At 45.9% G+C, this 27,373-nt stretch overlaps 3 protein-coding genes across 10 annotated transcripts in view; 1 reads left to right on the top strand and 2 right to left on the bottom strand.

Moving 5' to 3' along the window:
- Nucleotides 1-6,328, bottom strand: part of osgepl1 (O-sialoglycoprotein endopeptidase-like 1) — a 32,860-nt gene extending 26,532 nt beyond the window's left edge. The window contains exon 1 of the mRNA XM_070875851.1: nt 6,305-6,328. The gene's annotated coding sequence lies outside the window, so the exon portion shown is untranslated. The remainder of the gene's footprint in view (nt 1-6,304) is intronic.
- adat3 (adenosine deaminase tRNA specific 3) overlaps nt 1-26,430 on the top strand; it is a 70,437-nt gene extending 44,007 nt beyond the window's left edge. For 3 of the 8 annotated variants that reach the window (XM_070875855.1, XM_070875859.1, XM_070875854.1), the window contains exon 2: nt 25,205-26,430. In XM_070875855.1, the coding sequence (XP_070731956.1) occupies nt 25,254-26,318 (1,065 nt within the window). In that variant the 5' untranslated portion in view covers nt 25,205-25,253 and the 3' untranslated portion in view covers nt 26,319-26,430. The other 5 variants (XM_070875858.1, XM_070875852.1, XM_070875853.1 and 2 more) reach the window with 5 other exon arrangements.
- On the bottom strand, nt 14,667-21,539 carry LOC139259917 (uncharacterized). The gene is made up of 2 exons (XM_070875860.1): nt 18,902-21,539; nt 14,667-14,836 (listed from the first exon to the last, which is right to left on the bottom strand). Exon 1 carries the CDS (start codon nt 20,607-20,609, stop codon nt 19,590-19,592), a length of 1,020 nt encoding a protein of 339 aa, XP_070731961.1. The 5' UTR covers nt 20,610-21,539; the 3' UTR covers nt 14,667-14,836; nt 18,902-19,589.
- Nucleotides 26,431-27,373: the final 943 nt, after the last annotated feature.

The raw sequence follows: 27,373 nt of genomic DNA on the forward strand, positions 1-27,373 counted from the left end.
GGGTTGTTATTGTTATTATAAATTTGTTGACTGTTGGGGGGGGTGGGAGTGGGTGGGTCTATGGGCGGATGTTATACTTTAATTGTGATTGAAAAATTGTTAAATATTGTTATTAAAACAAATTTCACTGTTGGGGTGGGGGGGGGGGTGCGGAGATGGGTGTTTATATTCATGTATATGTTTTTTTCACAGTTTGTTTAAAAAAATGTTTTTAAATTTTGTAATTATTAAATATTTTTATTTAACTTAACATTGTTGTGCAGTGTCTTCCAGTAACAGAAAGGTTAAATATCAATACAAGGGTTGCAAACAATGGCCAGGCAAGGATGAAACATAATGTAATGCAACTATAACTGTCACCAATGTAACTTCACGCAAAGCGTTCATTTATGAGCTGCTGACACAACAGTCTTGCACCTGCATAACTACCACGGGGCTTTATCTGCGGTGTAGGTTGGAGTGGGGGCATGGATAGGCTGATTGTCCTCCCTGAGGTCCTCGACCTCCTCCCCTCTCCTGAGGTGGACCAGCAGTCCCATCTGACAATTCTTGGTCCCCTCCTGATAGCTAAGTTATACAACATGCAGCACACCACAATGAACTCAGCGACCTGCTCAGGGTGGTATCGTAAGTTGCCTCTTGAGTGGTCCAGGCATCTGAAGCGCTGCTTAAGCACTCCAGTTGTCTTTTCAGCATTATTGCGTGTGGCTATATGGGTTTCGTTGTATCGCTTCTCGGCTTCTGTCTGGGGCTTAAGCAGGTTGCTGAGTTCATTGTGGTGTGCTGCATGTTGTATAACTTAGCTATCAGGAGGGGACCAAGAATGAGCCAGCTAGCAAAGCCATATCCTTTATCCTCCAGCATCCAACCATGACCTTGTGGCTGACTCTTAAACAGGTCAGAGACAGTGCTCTTATGCAAGATGTGCGCATCATGGATGCTCCCTGGAAAATTTGCACTTACTGCCATGATTATTTGCTTGTGGTCAATAACGAGTTGCACATTCAGGGAGTGGAATCCTTTTCGGTTCCGAAACACCTTTGCATCTTGAAAAGGTGCTTGCAGGGCAATGTGCGTACAGTCTATTGCTCCTTGCACTTTGGGGAAGTTAACTATTCTCGAGAACCTCAAAGCTCTCTCACTCTGTGCCTCCCTGTTCATAGCAAAGTTTATAAAGTCCAACCTGCAAGCGTAAAGGACTTCAGTCACCTGTCGAATGTAGCAATGTGTGGCATGCTGAGAGATGCTGCAAATGTGGCCAGCTGAGGCCTGAAAAGAGCCAGATATGTAGAACGAAAGTACCGCGTTAATCTTAACCTCAACGGGCAGTGCGGTCCTGATGGTGCTGGTAGGCTGCAGATCTCCCTTAATTAGCTTGCATATCTCACTGATGATCTCCTTACAGAAGCGCAGCCTTCTAACACACGTGTTATCGAACAAGTCCAGGTATGATCGCTTATCCCTGTAAATGCGTTGGCTGTAAGATCTCCTCCTTCTCAGCAGTCTGCCACCTCTTTGATTGGGCACATAATGCTCCTCCATGAACCTTCTCCCATTTCTATGCTGCAGCATGTGAGTAGTCATCAATACGGGCTGAGAAATTACAGGCCACATCACTATAATTGCCCTAATTTGTCTTCAAACTTATTAAATTGTCCTCTACAAATGCAATATAAACTCAAAATTCACCACAATGTGATGAGATAGTTGTCAAGGTTTTAAAACGACCTTAAAATCACTCACAAATTACTTCTATGCTCCCATCAACTTGAAGCAGCCTTTTATTAAAAGTCCTCCGATTTACAAAATGGCGTCCATGCTGCTGGGTTAAGGACAGGTGAGTGCAATTTTTCTTGAGTGTCATTTTGGGCGAGTGATCATTTGGGCGGTAGATGGGCGAGATGCCGAAAGTAACGCTCGGCGATAATCTGGGCGGTATTTACACGCTAGTTTCCATTATAAACAGTCTTCTGAGCGGTGCACGAGTGATGCCGTCAGATTTTATTTTAAAAATATGGACGGGCGGTTCAGTTAATTCCCGGCGATAACTGCATGCTGATAGTTCCGCCGGCGATAAATGGACAATAATTGGCCGTTAGTTTCCACTTATAATCAAATATGGGTGGTAAACTCAATCTCAGTGGTTGAATGGGTGGTAAATGGGCAGATATATGCCGAAGGTTTAGCCCCTAGTAATTTAAAATATATATGCAAGACATTCTGGAGGAATAGGGTGAACAGCCAGAGATCGTGGTCCATATCTGTACCAATGACAGGTAGAAGGAGGGATGAGGTCATGCAGGCAGAGTTTAGGGAGCTAGGAGAGAGATTTTTGGTCTCCTAATCTGAGGAAAGACATTCTTGCTATTGAGGGAGTGCAGTGAAGATTCACCACTGATTCCCGGGATGGCAGGACTGACATATGAGGAGAGACTGGATCAACTAGGCTTATATTCACTGGAATTTAGAAGAATGAGAGAGCATCTCATAGAAACATATACAATTCTGACGGGATTGGACAGGTTAGATGCAAGAAGAATGTTCCCGATGTTGGGGAAGTCCAGAACCAGGGGTCACAGTCTAAGGATAAGGGGTAAACCATTTAGGACCGAGATGAGGAGAAACTTCTTCACTCAGAGAATTGTGAATCTGTGGAATTTTCTACCACAGAAAGTTGTTGAGGCCAGTTCATTAGATATATTCAAAAGGGAGTTAGATATGGCCCTTATGGCTAAAGGGATTAAGGGGTATGGAGAGAAAGCAGGAATGGGGTCCTGAAGTTGCATGATCAGCCATGATCATATTGAATGGTGGTGCAGGCTCGAAGGGCCGAATGGCCTACTCCTGCACCTGTTTTCTATGTTTCTAAAAAGCAGGACCTCAAAGGTAGTAGTCTCCGGGTTACTGCCGATGCCACGTGATCGTGAGTACAGAAATAGGACGATAGAAAAGATGAATGTGTGGCTGGAGAGATGGTGCAGGAGGGAAGGCTGTAGATTCCTGAGGCATTGGGACCGTTTCTGGGGGAGGTGGGACCTATACAAGCCGGACGGGTTGCATGTTAACAGAGCTGGGACCAGTATCCTCATGGGAGGTTTTGCTAGTGCTGTTGGGGAGGGTTTAAACTAACTTGGCAGGGGGATGGGAACCGGAGAATAGATTTAGTGGGGAGAGAAGCAAATCTAGAAGACAGAGGGAACAGGGGCTGGAAAATAGACAACAAGAGAGTTGGCACCACTACATGGTATATACTTCAATGCAAGGAGAATAGGGAATAAGGCAGATGAGCTGAGAGCACAAATAGACAATTGGGAGCACGATATTATAGCTATTACTGAGACATGGCTGAAAGAAGGGGAGGTATGGTAGCTCAATATTTCTCGTTACAGGGTTTTCAGATGGGATAGAGAGGGGGGTAAAAAAGGAGGGGGAGGGTCGCAGTATTAATAAAAGAAACAATTACAGCTGTGAGAAGGAATGATATGTTAGAGAGGTCATCAAACGAGGCCATATGGGTTGAATTGAAGAACAAAAAAGGGGCAATCACACTACTGGGAGTGTACCATAGAACCCCAAACAGTCAGAGAGAGATAGAAGAACAAATATGTGGGCAAATTGCTGCGAAGTGTAAAAACTATAGAGCTGTAATAGTGGGGGATTTCAACTACCCTAATATTAGCTGGGGGAAAAGTCGTGTGAATGTTAAAGAGGGTGAGGAATTCCCAAAATGCATTCAGGAGAATTTCTTTAGCCAGTATGCAACAAGCCCAACATGGCAATTCTGGACTTGGTTTTGGGGAATTAAGAGGAGCAGGTGGAGGGGTTTCAATGGGAGAGCATTCCGGTGCTAGTGATCATAATTCAGGAAGATTTAGGGTAGTTATGGAAAAGGACAAAGGTGGAACAGGGAAAAAAGTTCTCAAACTGGGGTAAAGCCAATTTTCCTGAGCTGAGATGCGATTTTGCCAAAGTGGACTGAAAATGGCTAGTTGATGATAAATCAGTGTCAGAGCAGTGGGATGCATTCAAAGAGGAGATCCTAAGGGTACAGAGCAAGTATGTTGCCTTAAAGAAAAAGGGAGGGGCTATCAAATCTAGAGCTCCTTGTGTTATGTCTTGAATAAAGAGTCAGACTAGGTACTGCAAGCTCAAAGTAATTGTGACCGTAGTCTTTTATTACAGATCTCAGAGTGCCTCTCCAGCCTGTGAGGCCTCCTTATATACAGGTGCTCCCAAGTGATTGTGGGATCCCTTGGGTCTCTAAGGGATAAGCCCTCTGGTGGTTAGACATGGTAATTACAGGTGTACATACATAACAATACTCACCACCCCCCCCCCCCCCCCAAAGTCAATAGTGTAACTATTTATAATGTGAGTCAATCTGGGGCCTTCCTTTCCCTGGTTGATCATCTCGGTGCAAATGCTGGTGTTGGTGAGTCATTTGTTGGGCTTTCGCTGCGCTGCTGCGCAGCTGGCCTTGCTGGATTGCTGGGGGTGATGGGTTCTGCTTTGTGGTCAAGCGCTGGGTCAGTTGCCACTTGTGTGTGTGTTGGAGGGTCGAAAAAGGTAGAGTCTACTGTGGGTTGTTCTGGATAGTCCGTAAATCTGAGTTTGGTTTGGTCCAAGTGTTTTCTGCAGGTGAATCCATTTGCGAGTTTGACTACAAACACCCTACTCCCCTCTTTGGCCAAAATAGTGCCAGCAATCTACTTGGGACTTTGTCCATAGTTCAACACAAATACAGGATCATTTACTTCAATTTCTCGTGACACATTTGCATGATTATAATATGTATTCTGTTGAAGCCGCCTGCTCTCTACCTGTTCGTGTAGATCACGGTGGACTAACGAGAGCCTTGTCTTAAGTGCCCTTTTCATGAGCAGTTCAGCAGGAGGGATCCTGGTGAGCGAGTGAGGTCTTGTGTGGTAATTAAGCAGGACTCTGGATAAGCGAGTCTGCAGTGAGCCTTCAGCTACCCTTTTCAAGCTCAGCTTGATTGTTTGAACTGCTCGTTCTGCCTGACCGTTGGGTGCTGGCTTAAACGGGGCAGATGTGACATGTTTGACCTCATTGCGGGTCATGAATTCCTTGAATTCGGCACTGGTAAAGCACGGCCCATTGTCACTTACAAGGACATCAGGCAGACCGTGCATGGCAAACGTGGCCCGTAGACTTTCAATGATGGCAACGGACGTGCTTGCCGACATTATCTCACATTCAATTCACTTGGAATACACATCTACAACCACTAAAAACATTTTTCTCAAGAATGGGCCTGCATAGTCGACATGAACCCTAGACCGCAGTTTGGAGGGCCAAGACCATAAACTTAGTGGTGCCTCCCTGGGTGCATTGCTTAACTGGGAACATGTATTACATTTGTGCACACAGAACTCTTAAGTCTGCATTGATACCGGGCCACCACACGTGGGATCTGGCTATCGCTTTCATCATTACAATGCCTGGGTGGGTACTGTGCAGATCACTAATGAAAGTGTCCCTGCCCTTTTTTGGCACAACTACCCGATTACCCCATAGGAGGCAGTCTGCCCATATAGACATTTCATCTTTGCGCTGCTGGTACGGCTTTATTTCTTCCTATATCTCTAACGTGACACTAGACCAACTCCCGTGGAGCACACAGTTTTTTACTCAGGACAGTAAGGGTCCTGGCTCGTCGGGCGGTAACAGGTGATTGCTCACTCTTGAATGCTTCCCATTACCATAACTAGATCTCCTGACTGTGCCATCTCCACCCCAGTGGTGGGCACTGGCAGCCCACTGAGAGCATCGGCACAGTTTTCTGTGCCTGACCTGTGGCAGATGGCGTAGTTGTATGCGGACAACATGAGCGCCCATCTCTGAATACGGGCTGATGCATTCGTATTTATCCCCTCATTTTCAGAAAAGAGGGATATAAGCGGCTTATGGTCGGTTTCCAATTCAAATTTGAGTCTGAACAGATATTGATGCATTTTCTTTACCCTGTAAACACACGCTAACGCTTCTTTTCCGATCATACACTTGGCCTTAGACAGACTTCTGGATGCATAAGCAACAGGTTGCAATTTCCCAAATTCATTAGCTTGTTGCAATACACACCCGACATCGTATGACGATGCATCACATGCTAGTACCAAACGTTTACATATATCGTACAACAATAGCAATTTGTTTGAACATAACAGCTTCTTAGCTTTCTCAAAGGCATTTTCTTGGCTTTTACCCCATATCCATTCATCTCCTTTACGCTGTAAAGAGTGCAGGGGTTCTAACAATGTGCTAAGACCCAGTAAGAAGTTACCAAAGTAGTTCAGGAGTCCTAGAAACGACTGCAGCTCCGTCACGTTCTGTGGTCTTGGTGCATTTTTGATTGCCTCGGTCTTCGAATCGGTGGGCCTGATGCCGTCCGCTGCGATTCTTCTCCCCAGGAACTCCACTTCAGGCGCCAGGAAAACGCATTGAGTGTTTTAGCCTGAGCCCCACACGATTAAGCCGACTAAGAACCTCCCCCAGGTTCTGCAGATGCTCGACGGTGTCCCGACCTGTAACCAAGATATCGTCCTGGAAGACTACGGTGCACGGGACCAACTTTAGCAAGCTTTCCATGTTTCTCTGGAATATCGCCGTGGCCGATCGAATCCCAAACGGGCATCTGTTGTAAACGAAAAGACCTTTGTGCATGTTGATGCAGGTGAGACCTTTGGAAGATTCCTCCAGCTCCTGCATCATGTAGGCCGAGGTCAAGTCCAGTTTTGTGAACGTTTCCTTCCCGCCAGCATTGCAAATAGGTCGTCTGCCTTTGGTAGCGGGTATTGATCCTGCAGTGAGAAACAATTGATAGTTATTTTGTAATCACCACAGATTCTAACGGTGCCGTCTCCCTTGAGGACTAGAACAATCGGACTGGCCCACTCAATTGAATTCGATCGGTGAAATGATGCCCTCTCATTGCAGCCTGTCCAGCTGGATCTCCACCCACTCTCATCATGTAAGATACCGCTCTCGCTTTGTGATGGATGGGTCACGCCCCCGGAATCAAATGGATGTGCACTTTTACTCCTTGGAACTTCCCGATGCCTGGTTCGAACAGCGCAGGGAACTTGCTTAGGACCTGGGCACATGAGGTGTCGTCGACGGACGAAAGCGCTTGGACGTCGTCCCAGTTCCAGTATACCTTTCTCAGCCAGCTCCTGACGAACAGCGTGGGGCCATCACCCGGTACCACCCAGAGTGGTAAATCATGCACCGCTCCATCGTAGGAGACCTTTACGCTAGCACTGCCAATTTCGGGAATCAGTTCCTTTGTGTATGTTCTAAGTTTGGTACGAATAGGAGTCAGGGCTGGCCTTGAAGCTTTGTTGCACCACAACTTATCGACAGTCTTTTTACTCATTATGGACTGGCTTGCGCCCGTGTCCAGCTCCATGGACACCGGGAGTCCATTTAATTCAACCTTCAGCATTATCGGGGGACACTTTGTGGTAAATATGTGCACCCCATATACCTCTGCCTCCTCGGTCTGAGGCTCTGGTTTGTCATGATTCACCGTGGATCTGTCCTCCTCTGCAATATGGTGGTTTGCAGGATTAGCAGGGTTTGTAGCTCGCCTGCACATACGTTGGAGATATCCCATTGTTCCACAGCCCTTGCAAACGTATCCTTTGAAGCGGCATGAATGGAATCGATGATCACCCCCACAGCGCCAACAAGGTGTTAATTGCCTTGTATTCACCACCCTTGATGGTGGACTCTGAGTCATCTGCGGATGTGCAGCTACAGGCGTGTAAGTCCTGCCATGTGCATTTCGATTCAAAAACATTACTTTGTTCACAGTACTTGCAGCAGCACTAGTGTGCTGGGAAATTTGTTTGGTATTGTCACTGGTGGAGATAAACGCCTGGGCTATTGCTTTGGCTTTACTCAAGGTTGGGGTCTCTACAGTCTAAAGTTTGCGAAGTATTACTTCATGGTCAATGCCAAGTACAAAGAAGTCCCTGAGCATATGCTCCAAGTGTCCTTCAAATACGCAATGTCCTGCAAGGCGCCTTAGCTCGGCGACATAGCTCGCCACTTCCTGGCCTTCAGACCTCTTTTATGTGTAGAACCGATACCTCGTCATCAGAACGCTTTCCTTATGGTTTGGATGCTCCCGGACCAGTGTGCACAACTCATCGTATGACTTGTCTGTGGGTTTTGCTGGAGCGAGCATGTTTTTCATGAGGCCAAACGTTGGTGCCCCGCAAACGGTGAGGAGGATTGCCCTTCGTTTGGCAACGTTCCCTTCTCCTTCCAGCTCTTTGGCCACGAAGTATTGGTCAAGTCGTTCCATGAAGGTTTTCCAATCATCTCCCTCCGAAAATTTCTCCAGGATGCCCATAGTTCTCTGCATTGTTGCGTTGGGGTTCATCACCTGTATCTCATCGCCAGTTGTTATGTCTTAAATAAAGAGTCAGACCAGGTACTGCAAGCTCAAAGTAAGTGTGACCGTAGGCCTTTATTACAGATCTCAGAGTGCCTCTCCAGCCTGTGAAGCCTCCTTATATATAGGTGCTCCCAAGGGATTGTGGGATCCCTTGGGATTCCAGGGGATAAGCCGTCTGGTGGTTAGACATGGTAATTACAGGTTTACATACATAACATCTTGGATGTCAAGGGACATATAGGGTAAGATAAAGAAAAAAAGGGAAGCTTATGACAGATACCGAGAACTCAATACTGCAGAAATTCTAGAGGAGTATAATAAATGCAGGGTGCAATTAAAAAAGATATCAGGAAAGCAAAGAGAAAGCTTGAGAGAATGTTGGCAAGTAAAATCAGGGAAAACCTAAAGATGTTTTATAAATACATTAAGGGCAAGAGGATAACTAGAGAAAGAGTGGGGCCTATTAGAGACCATAAAGGAAAGCTATAATAAGAACATAAGAATTAGGAATAGAAGTAGGCCATCTAGCCCCTCGAGCCTGCTCCGCCATTCAACAAGATCATGGCTGATCTGGCCGTGGACTCAGCTCCACTTACCCGCCCGCTCCCCGTAACCCTTAATTCCCTTATTGGTTAAAAATCTATCGATCTGTGATTTGAATACATTCAATGAGCTAGCCTCAACTGCTTCCTTGGGCAGAGAATTCCACAGATTCACAACCCTCTGGGAGAAGAAATTCCTTCTCAACTCGGTTTTAAATTGGCTCCCCCGTATTTGAGGCTGTGCCCCCTAGTTCTAGTCTCCCCTACCAGTGGAAACAACCTCTCTGCCTCTATCTTGTCTATCCCTTTCATTATTTTAAATGTTTCTATAAGATCACCCCTCATCCTTCTGAACTCCAACGAGTAAAGACCCAGTCTACTCAACCTATCATCATAAGGTAACCCCCTCATCTCCGGAATCAGCCGAGTGAATCGTCTCTGTACCCCCTCTAAGGCTAGTATATCCTTCCTTAAGTAAGGTGATCAAAACTGCACGCAGTACTTCAGGTACGGCCTCACTAATACCCTGTACAGTTGCAGCAGGACCTTCCTGCTTTTGTACTCCATTCCTCTCGCAATGAAGGCCAACATTCCAATCGCCTTCCTGATCACATGCTGCACCTGCAAACTAACTTTTTGGGATTCATGCACAAGGAGGAGTCCGTGTTCCATGTTTTTATTGAATGCACAAGGTTGCAGCCCCTGTTCCACTATTTGAAGGGGCTGCTCCTGAAATTCTGGCTGCACTTCAGTCCCACTCTCCTGATCTTTGGGCACCCTGTGCGGAGGGGAGCGGGTAGGTCCGAAGGCCTCCTCGTAGGACTGCTCCTGGGCACGGCCAAGGGTGCCATCAGCCGGTCCAGGCAGCGGGCGGTCGAGGGGGTCGTTCAACCTGACTGCCTGCCTCTCTTCCGCTCTGACATCCGGTCCAGGGTGTCCTTGGAGATGGAGCACGCGGTGTCCACCGGTACGCTCGCGGCCTTCCGCGAGAGGTGGGCACCGGAGGGACTGGAGTGCATCATCACGCCCGGCAACCAAATTTTAATTTGATTTTACGTTTTTTAAGTTTAATTTGTTTTAATTGCCGGTGCTTTTAGTGTCCCCCTCTCCTTTTATAGGGGGCACTGGAAAAAAGGAAAAATTTGATTTTAGTGCCCAAAAAAAAAAAACACAAAAAAACCCCAAAAAAACCAAAAAAGGGCCTTGTAAATGTCTTGTGTGTGTCATCCAGGTCGGGTGGCACGGATACATGTTTTATGTTTTCGCAGGTAAACTCAAAAGAGTTTCATGCACAAGGAGGAGTCCGTGTTCCATGTTTTTTTATTGAGTGCACAAGGTTGCAGCCCCTGTTCCATTATTTGAAGGGGCTGCTCCTGAAATTCTGGCTGCACTTCAGTCCCACTCTCCTGATCTTTGGGCACCCTGTGCGGAGGGGAGTGGGTAGGTCCGAGGGCCTCCTCGTAGGACTGCTCCTGGGCACGGCCAAGGGTGCCATCAGCCGGTCCAGGCAGCGGGCGGTCGAGGGGGTCGTTCAACCTGACTGCCTGCCTCTCTTCCGCTCTTACATCTGGTCCAGGGTGGCCTTGGAGATGGAGCACGCGGTGTCCACCGGTACGCTCGCGGCCTTCCGCGAGAGGTGGGCACCGGAGGGACTGGAGTGCATCATCATGCCCGGCAACCAAATTTTAATTTGATTTTACGTTTTAAAGTTTAATTTGTTTTAATTGCCGATGCTTTTAGTGTTCCCCTTCCCTTTTATAGGGGGCACTGGGGAAAATTGTGATTTTAGTGCCCAAAAAAAAAAACCAAAAAATAGAAAAACACAAAAAAAAACAAAAAAAAGGTGGGAAAAAAAAAGGGCCTTGTAAATGTCTGGAGTGTCACCCAGGTCGGGTGGCACCGTTTAATGTTTTATGTTTTTGCAGGTGAACTCCAAAAAGAGTTTCATGCACAAGGACCTCCAGGTCCCTCTGCACCGCAGCATGTTGTAATTTCTCCCCATTCAAATAATATTCTCTTTTACTGTTTTTTTTCCAAGGTGGATGACCTCACATTTTCCAACATTGTATTCCATCTGCCAAACCTTAGCCCATTCACTTAACCTATCTAAATCTCTTTGCAGCCTTTCTGTTTCCTCGACACAACCCGCTTTCCCACTAATCTTTGTGTCATCTGCAAATTTTGTTACACTACACTCTGTCCCCTCTTCCAGGTCATCTATGTATATTGTAAACAGTTGTGGTCCCAGCACCGATCCCTGTGGCATACCACTAACCACCGATTTCTAACCCGAAAAGGACCCATTTATCCCGACTCTCTGCTTTCTGTTAGCCAGCCAATTCTCGATCCATGCCAATACATTTCCTCTGACTCCGCGTACCTTTATCTTCTGCAGTAACCTTTTGTGTGGCACCTTATCGAATGCCTTTTGGAAACCTAAATACACCACATCCATCGGTACACCTCTATCCACCATGCTCGTTATATCCTCAAAGAATTCCAGTAAATTAGTTAAACATGATTTCCCCTTCATGAATCCATGTTGTGTCTGCTTGATTGCACTATTTCTATTGAGATGTCCCGCTATTTCTTCCTTAATGATAGCTTCAAGCATTTTCCCCACTACAGATGTTAAACTAACTGGCCTATAGTTACCTGCCTTTTGTCTTCCCCCTTTTTTTAAACAGAGGTGTTACATTAGCTGGTACCTCCCCGGAGTCCAGAGAATTTTGACAGATTATAACGAATGCATCTGCTATAACTTCCACCATCTCTTTTAATACCCTGGGATGCATTTCATCAGGACCAGGGGACTTGTCTACCTTGAGTCCCATTAGCCTGTCCAGCACTACCTCCCTAGTGATAGTGATTGTCTCAAGGTCCTCCCTTCCCACATTCCCGTGACCAGCAATTTTTGGCATGGTTTTTGTGTCTTCCACTGTGAAGACCGAAGCAAAATAATTGTTTATTAAGGTCTCAGCCATTTCCACATTTCCCATTACTAAATCCCCCTTCTCATCTTCTAAAGGACCAACATTTACTTTAGTCACTCTTTTCCTTTTTATATATCGGTAAAAGCTTTTACTATCTGTTTTTATGTTTTGCGCAAGTTTACTTTCGTAATCTATCTTTCCTTTCTTTATTGCTTTCTTAGTCATTCTTTGCTGTCGTTTAAAATTTTCCCAATCTTCTAGTTTCCCACTAACCTTGGCCACCTTATACGCATTGGTTTTTAGTTTGATACTCTCCTTTATTTCCTTGGTTATCCATGGCTGGTTATCCCTTCTCTTACCGCCCTTTTTCACTGGAATATATTTTTGTTGAGCACTATGAAAGAGCTCCTTAAAAGTCCTCCACTGTTCCTCAATTGTGCCACCGTTTAGTCTGTGTTCCCAGTCTACGTTAGCTAACTCTGCCCTCATCCCACTGTAGTCCCCTTTGTTTCAGCACAGTACGCTCGTTTGAGACACTACTTCCTCACCCTCAATCTGTATTACAAATTCAACCATACTGTGATCACTCATTCCGAGAGGATCTTTTACCAGGAGATTGTTTATTATTCCTGTCTCATTACACAGGACCAGATCTAAGATAGCTTGCTCTCTTGTAGGTTCTGTAACATACTGTTCTAAGAAACAATCCCGTATGCATTCTATGAATTCCTCCTCCAGGCTACCCCGTGCGATTTGATTTGACCAATCGATATGTAGGTTAAAATCCCCCATGATTACTGCCATTCCTTTTTCACATGCCTCTATTATTCCCTTGATTATTGTCCGCCCCGCCGTGAAGTTATTATTTGGGGGCCTATAAACTACGCCCACCAGTGACTTTTTCCCCTTACTATCTCTAATCTCCACCCACAATGAATCAACATTTTGTTCATTAGAGCCAATATCATCCCTTGCAACTGCCCTGATATCATCCTTTATTAACAGAGCTACCCCACCTCCTTTCCCTTCTTGTCTATCCTTCAGAATTGTCAGATACCCCTGTATGTTTAATTCCCAGTCTTGGCCACCCTGCAACCACGTTTCTGTAATGGCCACCAAATCATACCCATTTGTAATGATTTGTGCCATCAACTCATTTATTTATTTCGAATGCTGCGTGCGTTTAGGTAAAGTGTTTTAATACTAGCTTTTAAACCATGATTTTTAGTTTTGACCCCTCCTGCAGCCCCTTTATATTCATACATATTGTCCCTTCCTATCACCTTGTGGTTTACACTTACCCCAGTGCTACTCTGCTCTGTTGCCTCCTGCCTTTTGCATTCTTTCTTGGGGTCCTGTTCATCTGCGCTCTCACCCACTCTAACTAGCTCAGAGCCCTCTCCTGGGTTCCGAATACTCCTCGCATTGAGGCACCGAGCTTTCAGGCTTGCCTTTTTATTACACTTTGGCCCTTTAGAATTTTGCTGTACATTGGCCCTTTTTGTTTTTTGCCTTGGGTTTCTCTGCGCTCCACTTTTACTCATCTCCTTTCTGTCTTTTGCTTCTGTCTCCATTTTGTTTCCCTCTGTCTCCCTGCATTGGTCCCCATCCCCCTGCCATATTAGTTTAACTCCTCCCCAACAGCACCAGCAAACACACCCCCTAGGACATTGGTTCCGGTCTTGCCCAGGTGCAGACCGTCCGATTTGTACTGGTCGCACCTCCCCCAGAATCGCCCCAGGAATTTGAATCCCTCCCTGCTGCACCACTGCTCAAGCCACGTATTCATCTGTGCTATCCTGCGATTCCTACTCTGACTAGCACGTGGCACTGGTAGCAATCCCGAGATTATTACTTTTGAGGACCTACTTTTTAATTTAGCTCCTTGCTCCTTAAATTCGTCTCGTAGAACCTCATCCCTTTTTTTACCTATGTCGTTGGTACCAATGTGCACCACAACAACTGGCTGTTCTCCCTCCATTTTCAGAATGTCCTGCACCCACTCCGAGACATCCTTGACCCTTGCACCAGGGAGGCAACATACCATCCTGGAGTCTCTGTTGTGGCCGCAGAAACGCCTATGTATTCCCCTTGCAATTGAATCCCCTATCACTATCGCTCTCCCACTCTTTTTCCTGCCCTCCTGTGCAACAGAGCCAGCCACGGTGCCATGAACTTGGCTGCTGCTGCCCTTCCCTGATGAGTCATCCGCCTCAACAGTACTCACTGCAGTGTATCTGTTTTGCAGGGGGATGACCGCAGGGGACCCCTGCACTACCTTCCTTGCACTGCTCTTCCTGCTGGTCTTCCATTCCCTAGCTGGCTGTGGACCCTTCACCTGCAGTAAGACCAATTCGCTACACGTGCTACTCACATCATTCTCGGCATCGTGGCTGCTCCAGAGTGAATCCACCCTTAGCTCCAATTCCGCAACGCTGACCGTCAGGAGCTGGAGGCGGATACACTTCCCGCACACGTCGTTGTCAGGGACACTGGAAGTGTCCCTGAGTTCCCACGTGGTACAGGAGGAGCATATCACGTGACCGAGCTCTCCTGCCGTGACTTAACCCTTCGATACACTTAATTTGGCAACAACAATGTTAACAGGTTACTTACTGATATAAAAAAGGAAAAGAAAAGCTACTCACCAATCACCAGCCAATCACTTACCCCTTTGGCTGTGACGTCACCTTTTGATTCCTTTCTACATCTTTTTTGCTTTTTCTCCCGGCTAGAGCTGCACAAGCTGGGCCTTTTGTAGGTCTCACGACGCACCTCGAGCTCCCACCTCCGATCTGCCGCCGCCTCTTGCAGCCGCTGGGCCTTTTGTAGGCCTCACCACGCACCTCGAGCTCCCGCCTCCAATCTGCCGCCGCCTCTCGCAGCCGCTGGGCCTTTATAGGCCTCTCCACGCACCTCGAGCTCCCGCCTCCGATCTATGTGTGGAGGCAGAAGATGTGGGTATGATTCTTAATGAATGCTTTACGCTTGTTTTCACAAAAGAGAGGGGCGATGCAGACTTTGCACTGAGGGACGAGTGTGAAATATTAGATGAGGTCAACATAGTGAGAGAAGAAGTATTAAGGGGCTTAGCAGCTTTGAAAGTGAATAAATCCCCAGGCCCTGTTGAAATGTATCCCAGGCAGTTAAGAGAAGCAAAGGGGGAACTAGCAGAGGCTCTGACCAACATTTTTGAGTCCTCTCTGCCTACAGGTGTGATGCCAGCAGACTGCTAATGCTGTACCTTTGCTTAAAAAGGGAGAAAGGGATAGACTGAGTAATTACAGGCCAGTCAGCCTAACCTCAGTGGTGGGAAAATTAATGGAAAAATCCTGAGGGACAGGATAAATTTTAATTTGGAAAGACATGGATTAAGCATGGATTTGTTAAGGATAGTCAGCATGGATTTGTTAAGGGAAGGTCGTGTTTGATTAACTTGATTGAATTTTTCAAGGAGGTTACCAAGAGGGTCGATGAGGGCAGTGCATATGATATAGTGTATATAGATTTTAGCAAAGCTTTTGATAAGGTCCCATATTGCAGACTGGTCACGAAAGTAAAAGCCCATGGGATCCAGGGCAAAGTGGCAAGTTGGATCCAAAATTGGCTCGGAGGCAGGAAGCAAAGGGTAATAATTGATGGGTGTTTTTGTGATTGGAAGGTGGTTCTGCAGGGCTCAGTGGTGGGTCCCTTGCTTTTTGTGGTATATATCAATGACTTGGACTTGAATGTTGGGGCTATGATTAAGAAGTTTGCAGATTACACTAAAATAGGCTGTGTGATTGATAATGAAGAAGAAAGCTGCGGACTGCAGGAAGATATCAATGTACTGGTCAGGTGGGTAAAACAGTGGTAAATGAAATTCAATCCAGGTAATTGTGAGGTAATGCATTTGGGGAGGTCTAACAAGGCAAGGGAATACACATTAAGTGGTACGACACTAAAAAGTGTAGAGGAACAGAGGGACCTTGGAGTGCAGGTCCACAGATCCCTGAAGGTAGCAGGCCAGGTAAATAAGGTGGTTAAGAAGGCATACGGAATACTTGCCTTTATTAGTTGAGGCATGGAATACAAGAGCAAGGATGTTATGCTTGAACGGTATAAAACACTGGTTAGGCCACAGCTGGAGTACTGTGTGCAGTTCTGGTCACCACATTAGAGAAAAGATGTGATTGCACTGGACAGGGTGCAGTGGAGATTTACAAGAATGTTACCTGGACTGGAGAATTTTGGCTATGAGGAGAGATTGGAGATGCTGGGTCTGTTTTCTTTGGAACAGAGGAGGCTGAGGGGAGACCTGATTGAGGTGTATAAAATTATGAGGGGCCTGGATAAAGTGGATAGGAAGGACCAGTTTTCCTTGGCGGAGGGGTCAACAACCAGGGGGGCATAGATTTAAAGTAAATGGGGGGGAGGTTTAGAGGAGATATGAGGTCTTCACCCAGAGGGAGGTGGGGGTCTGGAACTCACTGCCTGAAAGGGTGGTAGAGGCAGAAAGCTTCACCACATTTAAAACAATACTTGGATGTGCATTTATAGTGTCGTAATGTACAGGACTACGAATGAAGAGCTGCAAAGTGGGATTAGGGAATAGCTCTTGGTCGGCCAGCGCAGACACAATGGGCCAAAATGGCCTCCTTCCGTGCTGTAAATTCCTATGATTCTATGATATGAATTACTTCCGGAGTAGCAATCATGCTACTCCATGAAGGCAAAATTTTTTCTGAGCAGACTGTAATTTACATTATGAACCAACTGCCAGTAGATCCTGAGGCAGCAAATATTTTCAAACTGTGTAAGTGCTACACGTTCACAGCAGTAATATCAGTTCCCCCCTGTTACACTCGTAATAAATGGTCAGACTGAGTACTGTATGTAATGAGCAAGTATCACCTTAGCTCCTTTATTAAGCTCCCAGAGTGCAAGTACCTCGTGGGTGGCCTGCTTATATACTGTGCTTCCAAGGGATGCTGGGATCCCTTGGGACTCCAACAGGTGGGCCCTCTGGTGGTCAGGTGTGATGCAGGTTACAAGGGGTTAAATACATAACATCACTCTCCCGTGAAGTCAACAGTACACTTATTTACAAAGTGAGACAATCTAGGGCTTTGCGCTCCCTTGTTGATCGTCTCAGTACAAATGCTGGTGTGGGTGGGTTGTTCAGTTCTTCACTCGGCTGTTGGGCAGCCGGCCTTATTGGGCTGCTGGGGATGATGAGTTCGGTTTCGTGGTCAACTGTGATGTCAGTTGCCACTTGTGTGTGTGTGTTGGAAGGTCAAAGTTGGTGATGTCCTCTTCAGGTTGTTCGTAGCTGTTGGTGAACCGCAATTGGATTTGGTCCAAGTGTTTTCTGTGCGTTTGTCCATTAGTCAGTTTGACCTGAAACACCCTACTCCCCTCTTTGGCTGTGACGTGCCAGCGAGCCATTTGGTACCATGTCCATAATTGAGCACAAACACAGGATCATTGATCTCAATATCGCGTGACAAATTTGCGTGATCATGGTACACACTTTGTTGATGCCGCTTGTCCTCCACGTGATCATGTAGATCAGGGTGGACAAGAGAGCCTTGTTTTAAGCGCCCTTTTCATGAGCAGCTCAGCTGGGGGAATCCCGGTGAGTGAGTGGGATCTGGTGTGTTAGCTGAGCAGTACTTGGGACAACCGGGTCTGCAGGGAGCCTTCCGACACGTGTTTCAAGCTTTGCTTGATGGTCTGAACTGCCCGTTCTGCCTGGCTGTTGGATGCGGGCTTGAACGGGGCAGATGTGACATGTTTGATCCCGTTGCGGGTCATGAATTCCTTGAATTCAGCACTGGTGAAGCACGGCCCATTGTCGCTGACTAGGACATCAGGCAAGCCGTGCGTGGCAAACATAGCTCGTAGGCTTTCAGTGGTGACCTTGGATGTGCTTACAGACATTATTGCACATTCAATCCATTTTGAGTAAGCGCCCACGACAACCAAAAACATTTTGCCTAGGAATGGGCCGCATAATCTACATAGATCCTCCTCGACCACGGTTTGGATGGCCATGACCACAAACTTAACAGTGCCTCTTTAGGTGCATTGCTCAACTGAGAGCAAGTGTTGCACTGGCGCACGCATGACTCTAAATCTGAGTCGATGCCAGGCCACCACACGTGGGATCTGGCTATGGCTTTCATCATTACGATGCCTGGGTGGGTGTTGTGCAGTTCACAAATAAATGTGTCTCTGCCTCACAAAAGACAGTCCACCTACAGGGACAGCTCATCTTTGCATCTGTGAAACAGCTTAATCGCTTCCTGCATCTCCACTGGGACACTGGACCAGCTCCCATGGAGGACACAGTTTTTTTTACCAAGGACAGTAAAGGATCCTGGCTGGTCCAGGTCCTGATCTGGCAGACCATAACGGGGGATTTCTCATTCTCAAATGCCTCCACAACCATGAGCAAGTCCGCTGGCTGTGCCATTTCCACCCCGGTGGTGGGCAATGGTAGCCAACTGAGAGCATCTGCGCAATTCTCTGTGCCCAGTCTGTGGCGGATTACATAGTTGTATGCCGACAGCGTGAGCACCCATCTTTGGATGCGGGCAGAGGCATTGGTATTAATCCCTTTGCTCTCCGAGAATAGCGATATGAGCGGCTTGTGGTCAGTTTCAAGCTCGAACTTGAGGCCAAATAAGTACTGATGCATTTTTTTTTTAACCCATTAAACGCACGCCAGAGCCTCTTTTTCAACCATGCTGTGGGCCCTGGACAAACTCCTGGATGCATATGCAACAGGTTGTAAAATTCCCGATTCATTAGCCTGTTGTAACACACACCTGACGCATCGCAAGCTAACACCAATCGTTTACATGGGTTATACAGGACAAGCAGTTTGTTAGAACACAATAAGTTTCTGGCTTTCTTAAAGGCACCCTCTTGTGAATTCCCCCATACCCAGTCGTCTCCCTTGCATAGTAGCACATGTAGGGGTTCTAGCAGGGTGCTTAACCCAGGTAGGAAATTACCAAAATAGTTAAGGAGCCCCAGGAACGACCGCAGCTCTGTCATGTTCTGTGGTCGCGGCGCGTTCTTGATGGCCTCCATCTTGGCGCCATGGGTCTGATGCTGCCTGCTGTGATTCTCCTTCCTAAGAATTCGACGTCCTGTGCCAGGAAAACACACTTCGAGCATTTCAACTTGAGCCCCACGCAATCCAACCGACTAAGAACCTCCTCCAGATTCTTCAAGTGCTCCATGGTGTCCCGACCTGTAACCAATATGTCGTCCTGGAAGACCACTGTGCAAGGAACCAACTTTAGCAGGCTCTCCATGTTCCACTGGAAGATCGCTGCGGCCGACCGAATCCCAAACAGGCACCGGTTGTAGATAAACAGACCTTTGTGCGTGTTGATGCAGGTGAGGCCTTTCGAAGACTCCTCCAGCTCCTGCGTCATGTAGGCCGAGGTCAGGTTCAGCTTGGTGAACGTCTTCCCTCCAGTCAGGGTCGCAAATAGGTCATCTGCCTTGGGTAGCGGTTATTGGTCCTGCAGCGAAAAACGGTTAATCGTTACTTTATAGTCCCCGCAAATTCTAACCGTACTGTCCTTAAGTACCGGAACAATCGGACTGGCCCAGTCGTTGAATTCCACCGCGCGATGATGCCTTCACAGCTGTCCAGCCTGTTGCAGCCTGTCCAGCTCTATTTCCACTTTTTCACCCATCATGTATGGTACCGCCCGAGCCTTGTGGTGGATGGGTCTCATACCGGGAACCAAATGGATCTGCACTTTCGCTCCCAAAAAGCTTCCAATGCCTGGCTTGAATAACGAAGGGAAATTGCTTAGAACCTGGGTACATGCGGTGTCGTCGACGGATGAAAGCGCTCGGATGTCGTCCCAGTTCCAGCGGATTTTCCCCCAGCCAGCTTCTACCAAACAACGTGGGGCCATCCCCTGGCACAATCCACAGCGGGAGTTCGTGTACTGCTCCATCATAGGAGACTTTGACTTCTGCACTGCCAATTACAGGGATTAGTTCCTTGGTGTAAGTCCTTAGTTTGGTGTGAATGGGGCTGAGCTTGGGCCTGTGTGCCTTCTTTCCCCACAGCATATCGAAGGCCATTTTACTCATTATGGACTGACTTGCCCCCGTGTCCAGCTCCATAGACACTGGAATACCGTTCAGTTCAACTTTCAACATGATTGGTGGGCATTTCGTCATGAACGTGTGTACCCCGTACACCTCTGCCTCCTCAGTACGAGTTTCCAATTCCGTCTGATCCACTGTGGATCGATCTTTCTCTACAACGTGGTGGTTTGCAGGGTTTGCAGCTCGCCTGCACATTCGTTGGAGGTGTCCCATTGTTCTGCAGCCATTGCACGCATAGTGCTTAAAGTGGCATTGATGGGGCCGATGATCACCTCCGCAGCGCCAACAGGATGTTAACTGCTTCGCATTAACAGATGACTCCGGACTCTGGGTCAGTTGAGGTCGGGCCACAGCAGCTGGCGTGTACGTTCTGCCCTGTACATTTCTGCTCAAAACTGACGTTACTTTATGCACAGTACTGGCCGAAACTTCTTTGTTCTGCAAAATCTGCTTGGTGTTGTCGCTGGTGGATATAAATGCCTGGGCTATCGTTATGGCTTTACTTAGATTTGGAGTTTCTACAGTCAATGGTTTGCAAAGGATTGTCTCATGTCCGATGCCCAGTACAAAAAAGTCTCTGAGCATTTGTTCTAGGAATCCCTCAAACTCACAATGTCCTGCAAGGCGCCTTAGTTCAGCGACGTAGCTCGCCACTTCCTGGCCCTCCGATCGTTGACACGTGTAGAAGCGATTATCTCGCCATCAAAACGCTTTCCTTAGGATTTAGGTGCTCCTGGACCAGCGTACACAATTCTTCGTAGGATTTCTGTTGGTTTTGCCGGGGCCAGGAGATTCTTCATGAGGGCATAGGTTGTTGCCCCAAGACAGTTGGGAGGATCACCTTTCGTTTGGTCATGTTCTCGTCCCCTTCCAGCTCGTTAGCCACGAAGTATTGGTTGCGTCTCTCCATGAAGGCCTCCCAATCGTCCCCTTCTGAGAACTTCTCCAGGATGCCGACTGTACTTTGCATTTTCGCACGGTTGTTCGTTACCTCGTCGCTAATTATTACACTCATAATAAATGGTCAGACTGATAACTGTGTGTAATAAGTGTGACCTTAGCTCCTTTAATAAGACTCCAGAGTGCAGGTACCTCGTGGGAGGCCGGCTTATATACTGTGCCTCCAAGGGGGCTGAGAATCTCCCTCAGCCTGCAAAGCACTGCCAGCCAGTAAGTGCATATTCTGCTTTAAAAATGTCATTATGAATATAGGCTTCCGTTAGCCAACTTCCGCTGTCAATTGTACCTTATGATTCATGAGAACACAGAGCTGGGGATGGAAAGGGACGGATTAAGTTAAATTGAAGTTTGAAAGTTATTTTTTAAGTTGACGAGTCTGGAATGAAACCTTATATGACAATTGATACCGTCATTAAAACCAAGATATACAATTGAGTTTCCAAGATGAACAAAGATCACACTCTGCAGCTGAGCCCACCCGATCTCTAAACGCAGGCGAGGAGCAGAGAGGCAGAAGTTGTCGGGCGGGGGTCAGTTAGTGTTGGTGCACGAACAGCGGTGGAGGAGGAAGCAGCCAGTGGGTGCTGTTTGAGGGTGGCACTCATTATTACTTCCATCCGGACTGCGCGCTGGGAGCGGCGGATTGAGCAGTGGCCCAGCCCGGGGCGGAGGGAGAGGCCGAGGGGGCAGATTGAGCAGTGGGCGGCGTGTCCCGGGACGGAGGGAGAGGCCGAGGGGGCGCGGGCTGCAGCCGCTCCCAGCGGGAGGGTAGCCTGCCGCTGACATTAACCCGCGGACTGCGGCCAGTGGAAGCTGGCTCCTGTGGCCGGAGAGCCCTCAGCAACCGGTGTGTCTGAGGGACACGCTGTCTGCGGTAAGACTTGCATTTCTATAGCGCCTTTCACGGCCACCGGATGACCCAAAGCGCTTTACAGCCAGCGAGGACACAGTCACCTGCAGCCACCGCCCCGCGATCAGCACCTTGTTTAAAACAAATCAGCAATCCAGGGCCCCGTGTTGGGTATTTTATTTGAAAACACCAGCGGGATGTTGCCTTGGTTACCAGCTGGTATTGCAACACTATTATGAAATGTTTATAGACTGCAAGGAGACATAGATTGGCTGGTGGAATGGACAGAAACATGGCAGATGAAATTTAACACAGAAAAGTGTGAAGCAATATATTTTGATAGGAAGAATGAGGAGAGGCAATATAAACTAAAGGGTACAATCCTAAAGTGGGTGCATGAACAGAGAGACCTGGGGGTACATGTGCACAAATCGTTGAAAATGGCAGGGCAGATTGAGAAAGTGTTTAATAAAGCATATGGGAGCCTGGGCTTCTTAAATATGGGCCTAGAAAAGCTAGGAAGTTATGATGAACCTTATGATGAGACACTGGTTTGGCCTCAACTGGAGTATTGTGTTCAATTCTGAGCACCGCACTTTAGAAAGGATGCGAAGGCCTTAGAGAAGTTGCAGAAAAGATTTACGAGAATGATTCCAGGGATGAGGGGCTTCAATTACGTGGATACATTAGAGAAGCTGGAGTTATTCTCCCTGGAACACAAAGTTGCGAGGAGATTTGAAAGAGGTGTTCAAAATCATGAGGGGTCTGGACAGGATAGAGAAACTGTTCACATTGGCGGAAGAGTCTAGCACCAGAGGACACCGATTTAAGGTGATTGGCAAAAGAACCAAAGGCAACATGATGAACAACCTTTTTACGTAGCGACTGGTTAGGATCTGGAATGCACTGCCTGAAAGGGTGGAGGAGGCAGACTCAATTGTGGCTTTCAAAAGAGAATTGGATAATTACCTGCAAGGATTTTTTTTTTGCAGAACTACGGGGAAAGGGTGGGGGAGTGGGATTAACTGAAGTGCTCTTGCAGAGAGCCAGCATTAGGCTCAACTGGCCAAATGGCCACCTAATGTGCTGTAACTATTCTATGATTGTATGTATCAATGCATTCATTCTGCCTCCCTCGTCCATTCTAATATTGAAGATAATAGAGTCTGGCCATTGAAACTCTGCAATAGGGAGTACAATGCACGTAAGGTAACTCTGGATGGAGAGGACTGTATGGCCCATTTTGGTTCTTCCTTTCTTAAAGACTCTAGACCCCCCTTCCCATTGCAGTATGGAATAGTTTCTTGAATAATACCAGGGTTTTCACCTCAATTACTCGATCTCCAGATCTATTCCAAGTGCTGATCAGACATGTATGAATAATTTCCTGATATCGGTGCTAAATTTACTGTTTACTAGTTTGAACCTGTGTCCACTTCTGCTCTCACAATTTAAAGTAATATTTTCAATTTCACATTTCCATTCCTTTAACTATCTTTTTCTCTAAGTACACCTCTCAAACGTTTCCTTTCTCGAGTGAAAAGCCCAAGTTTCTCCCGCCTTTCCCCATAACTTTGACCGTTGACACACGGGATCGGTGTTGTGGGTCTTCTCTGCACTGCCTCCAGTACTTGGATATCTCCTTTGTATCTCAGCAACCAAACCTGAACACTACTGCAGCCACTATAATTTGTTCACGACTTCCTCTGATTGGTTTTCTATAGTATTGGCTGTGTAATTCAAGCTTAATTGATTACTGCTCTGCAACGGTTCAGTACTTTAGGTATTAAGACTACGAACAATTTTGAGGTTTCTCTACCTGATCCCACCTAATTTGACACTGTTCATGATGTCCATGTCAGTCATTTTTCCTTCTGTAAAGTGACAGCATAAGGGATGCAAATCCCATAGTATCATGGTGACTAGGAATAATTCATTATAGTATGATCAATCACTATTACTTGTGTATGTTTCTTTCTCTGGCCCCTTACTAGCACATTATACAGTCAAGAACATAAGAAATAGCCGGAGTAGGCCATCTGACCCCTTGAGCCTGCTCTGCAATTCAATGAGATCATGGTTGATCTGATCATGGGTCCAGCTTCACTTCCCTGCCCTCTCCTCATAACCCATGACTCTTTATTCTTCAAAAATCTGTCTATCTCCACCTTAAATATATTCAATGACCCAGCCTCCACAGCTCTCTGGGGTAGAGAATTCCAAAGATTCACGACCCTTTGACAGAAGAAATTCTTCCTCATTTCCGTTTTAAATGGGCGACCCCTTATTCGGAGACTAAGCTCCTTAGTTCTAGATTCCCGCACGAGAGGAAACATCCTCTCTGCATCTACTCTGTCAAGCCCCCTCATAATCTTATACATTTCAATAAGATCATCTCTCAGTCTTCTTAGCTCCAATGAGTATAGGCCCAACCTGCTCAACCTTTCTTCATTTGACAACCCCATCATCTCAGGAATCAGTCTCGTGAACCTACTCTGAACTGTCTCCAATGTAAGTATATCGCTCCTTAAATAAGGGGACCAAAACTGTGGTCTTACCAACATCCTGTACAGTTGTAGCAGGAAGTCCCTATTTTTATACACCACCCCCCTTGCAATAAAGGCCAACATTCCATTTGCTTTCCTAATTACTTGCTGTACCTGCAGTCTAACTTTTTGAGTTTCGTGTACAAGGACCCCTAGATCCCTCTACCACAGCATTTTGTAATCTCTCCCCATTTAAATAATAATTTGCTTTTTTATTTTTCCTACCGAAGTGGATAACCTCACATTGTACTTCATCTGCCAAATTTTTGTCCACTCATTTAGCCTGTCTATATAATTTGCAGATTCTTTGCGTCCTCCTCATAACTTGCTTTCCCGCTGCTCAATAAGTATCGTGCTAAAGAACACACAGATGTACTGTGAAATATATCCTGAAGAATATACATGGTATATTGATGTTAACTTGCTGCTTAGTTTGAAATACAAGTACTAACAGCCCAACTAAAATACTTGATGCTAATACTTTGTAGCAAATTGGAAAGTGTTTCGTTCCTCACCATGATGAGCACTTGATTTTGTAAAATGAAATAAAATCGTAAGAATAAAAGCAAGTAGATATTTTACACCGATATACTTTGAAGTAAAACAGAACCTACTAAATTTTAGCATCTGCTAACTAAGGGCTTCAATGTTTAGCAATCTGTGTACATTCCAAGTGGATTCTTGATTCATGAAAGGCTTGCATGTTTTTGGCTACTGCTTTGTAAATGATCTATTTGAGAACAGAAGATATAATTATTGGAAAGGTTAGAGCTGCCTTTGAATTTGATTTAACTGATGCTTAATTGTTTTCCTATTCCCTTCAGCATCTGACTCACTGTAAAAAAATCTCCCAATTCTGATGTCAAAGGTATAATGGAGCCACAGTGCAAAAAGAGAAAAACAGGGGCAATCAGCACTTTCACTTGGGAGTTGATGCCTGTACTTTCAGATGAAAAATCGTGTGACGTTGAACTTCTAGAAGCATATGCAGCCCCTATTATCAATAAAAAACAAACATCTTGTCTTGTTAAACAACTGGCTGATGTCTATCCACTGAACAACCTCTCACATATCAAGAGAGTACGAGCTTGTAGGGACAAGAACAGTAATCATCCTTTAGAAATCATCATTTGCCTACTAAGGGATTTGAATTGCACAGATGTACCAAATGGAGACGTGTCTCTTAGTGATCTCTTTCCTGAAGGAAAGGCTGATTGCATTGGACTTGGAGAACCTTTCCAGGTCAAGATACCAGCATACCCACCGTTCACCAGACCTCAGTTTGAAGCAGCTAGCCAACACTGGCCAACATCATTCCATGAAAACAAGCAAGTGACTGAAGCCCTCCGAGGCCAGCGTTTTAACACTGAAGAGAAAGTAAAGATGCAGACTTTTATGGAAAAAGCTATCGAAGCAGCAAAAGTGGGAAAGAAAATGGGGATGGAACCAGTCGGTGCAGTGATTGTTAACCCAGCCACTGATGAGGTTATCGCAGTAGGTCATGACTGCAGAAATGGACCAAATCCATTGCTTCATGCAGTTATGGTGTGCATTGATCTAGTTGCCAACGGGCAAGGTGGTGGTGCTTTTAATCATAACAAATATCCTAACTGTCACTTTAAGTCTGTAGAATCTTTTTCAGGTACAATCGACATTGGTAAAACTTTGCTTCCTTTAGAGGATCATAGTCCCACAGGAGCTATTATAAATGGTTTGCCCTACATATGCACTGGGTATGATCTATATGTTTCCAGAGAACCATGTGTAATGTGTGCTATGGCACTGGTCCATTCCAGAATACGCACAGTTTTTTATGCAACATCCTCTCCTGATGGAGCATTGAGCACTAAATATAAAATACATACAAAAAAGGATCTTAATCACCATTATGATGTTTTTAAAGGACTGATGGAAAAAGAATGCCAGCTTTTTTCATAACATTGAGCCGTGGTTTCAGTTTTGCCTGTTTAAGAAAATACATTTTTAGTACAAATTTAATTTTTAAATGTATTATTTTAAATACTGTTTTAACTTGAATGGACTATCAACTCTTAATGTCCAAAGAAATATTTACTATTTTGAATAGTTGTGTAATACTTTGGTATGTTAATTATTAAACATACATTATTAATACCTGATCTTTCTTTGTATTAATGTACAAAACTCACCATGGCATATTCAGAAACAAAAGTAAAGCTTGTAAATTTTAAGTGATACATCATTGAATGCAAGCGGTCTGACCAGGCAACAACAAAGTTGATCACAAAGTTTGTATACATTGGAACAGGACTAGCCTCAGGTCAGGAATCGATAGACTCAATTTAAAAAATATTTGGATCAACACTGAGAAAACCAGCAAGGCAAGTTTTGGAGAAATTCAGTCTTTTATAAAGAGGCTTAGGTTAGGCCTGTGACTGTAAAAAGTGTGAGAGGGTAAGGTAAAGCATATGCATTTTAGGATTGAGTTCTAAGTGATCGAGATTGTTGGTAGGTGGGTGATGGGGATGTAGTGAATTGAGCAGCAGATAAGGCCAGCGGTGCAGTTGATAGGATGTGCCATTTGAAGATGAACTCACTCATCTTGACAACTCGTTTCAGATCATTAAATGTCTATTAAGAAAGGGTGAGCAGGTTGGCCTATAATCATTGGAATTTAGAAGAATGTACAAGATTCTGAGGGGGCTTGACAGGGTAGATGTAGAGAGGATGTTTCCCCTCATGGGGAAATCTAGAACTAAGCATAATTTCAGAATAAGTGGTTGCCTATTTAAAATGGAAATGAGGAATTTCTTCGGAGGGTAGTGAATCTTTGGAATTCTCAACCCCAGAGAGCTGTGGAGGCTGGGTCATTGAATACATTTAAGGTGGACATAGATTTTTCAATGATAAGGGAGTCAAGGGTTATGGGGAGCAGGCAGGGAAGTGGAGTTGAGGCCAAGATCAAATCAGCCATGTTCTTATTGAATGGCAGAGCAGGCTCGAGAGGCCAAATG

The sequence above is a fragment of the Pristiophorus japonicus genome, chromosome 3 (assembly GCF_044704955.1).
Source record: "Pristiophorus japonicus isolate sPriJap1 chromosome 3, sPriJap1.hap1, whole genome shotgun sequence".
Lineage (NCBI taxonomy): Eukaryota > Metazoa > Chordata > Chondrichthyes > Pristiophoridae > Pristiophorus > Pristiophorus japonicus.

Coding starts and splice junctions, on each gene's coding strand:
- LOC139259917 (XM_070875860.1), bottom strand. CDS start 20,609: ATGCTCAGAGACTTTTTTGTACTGGGCATCGGACATGAGACAATCCTT.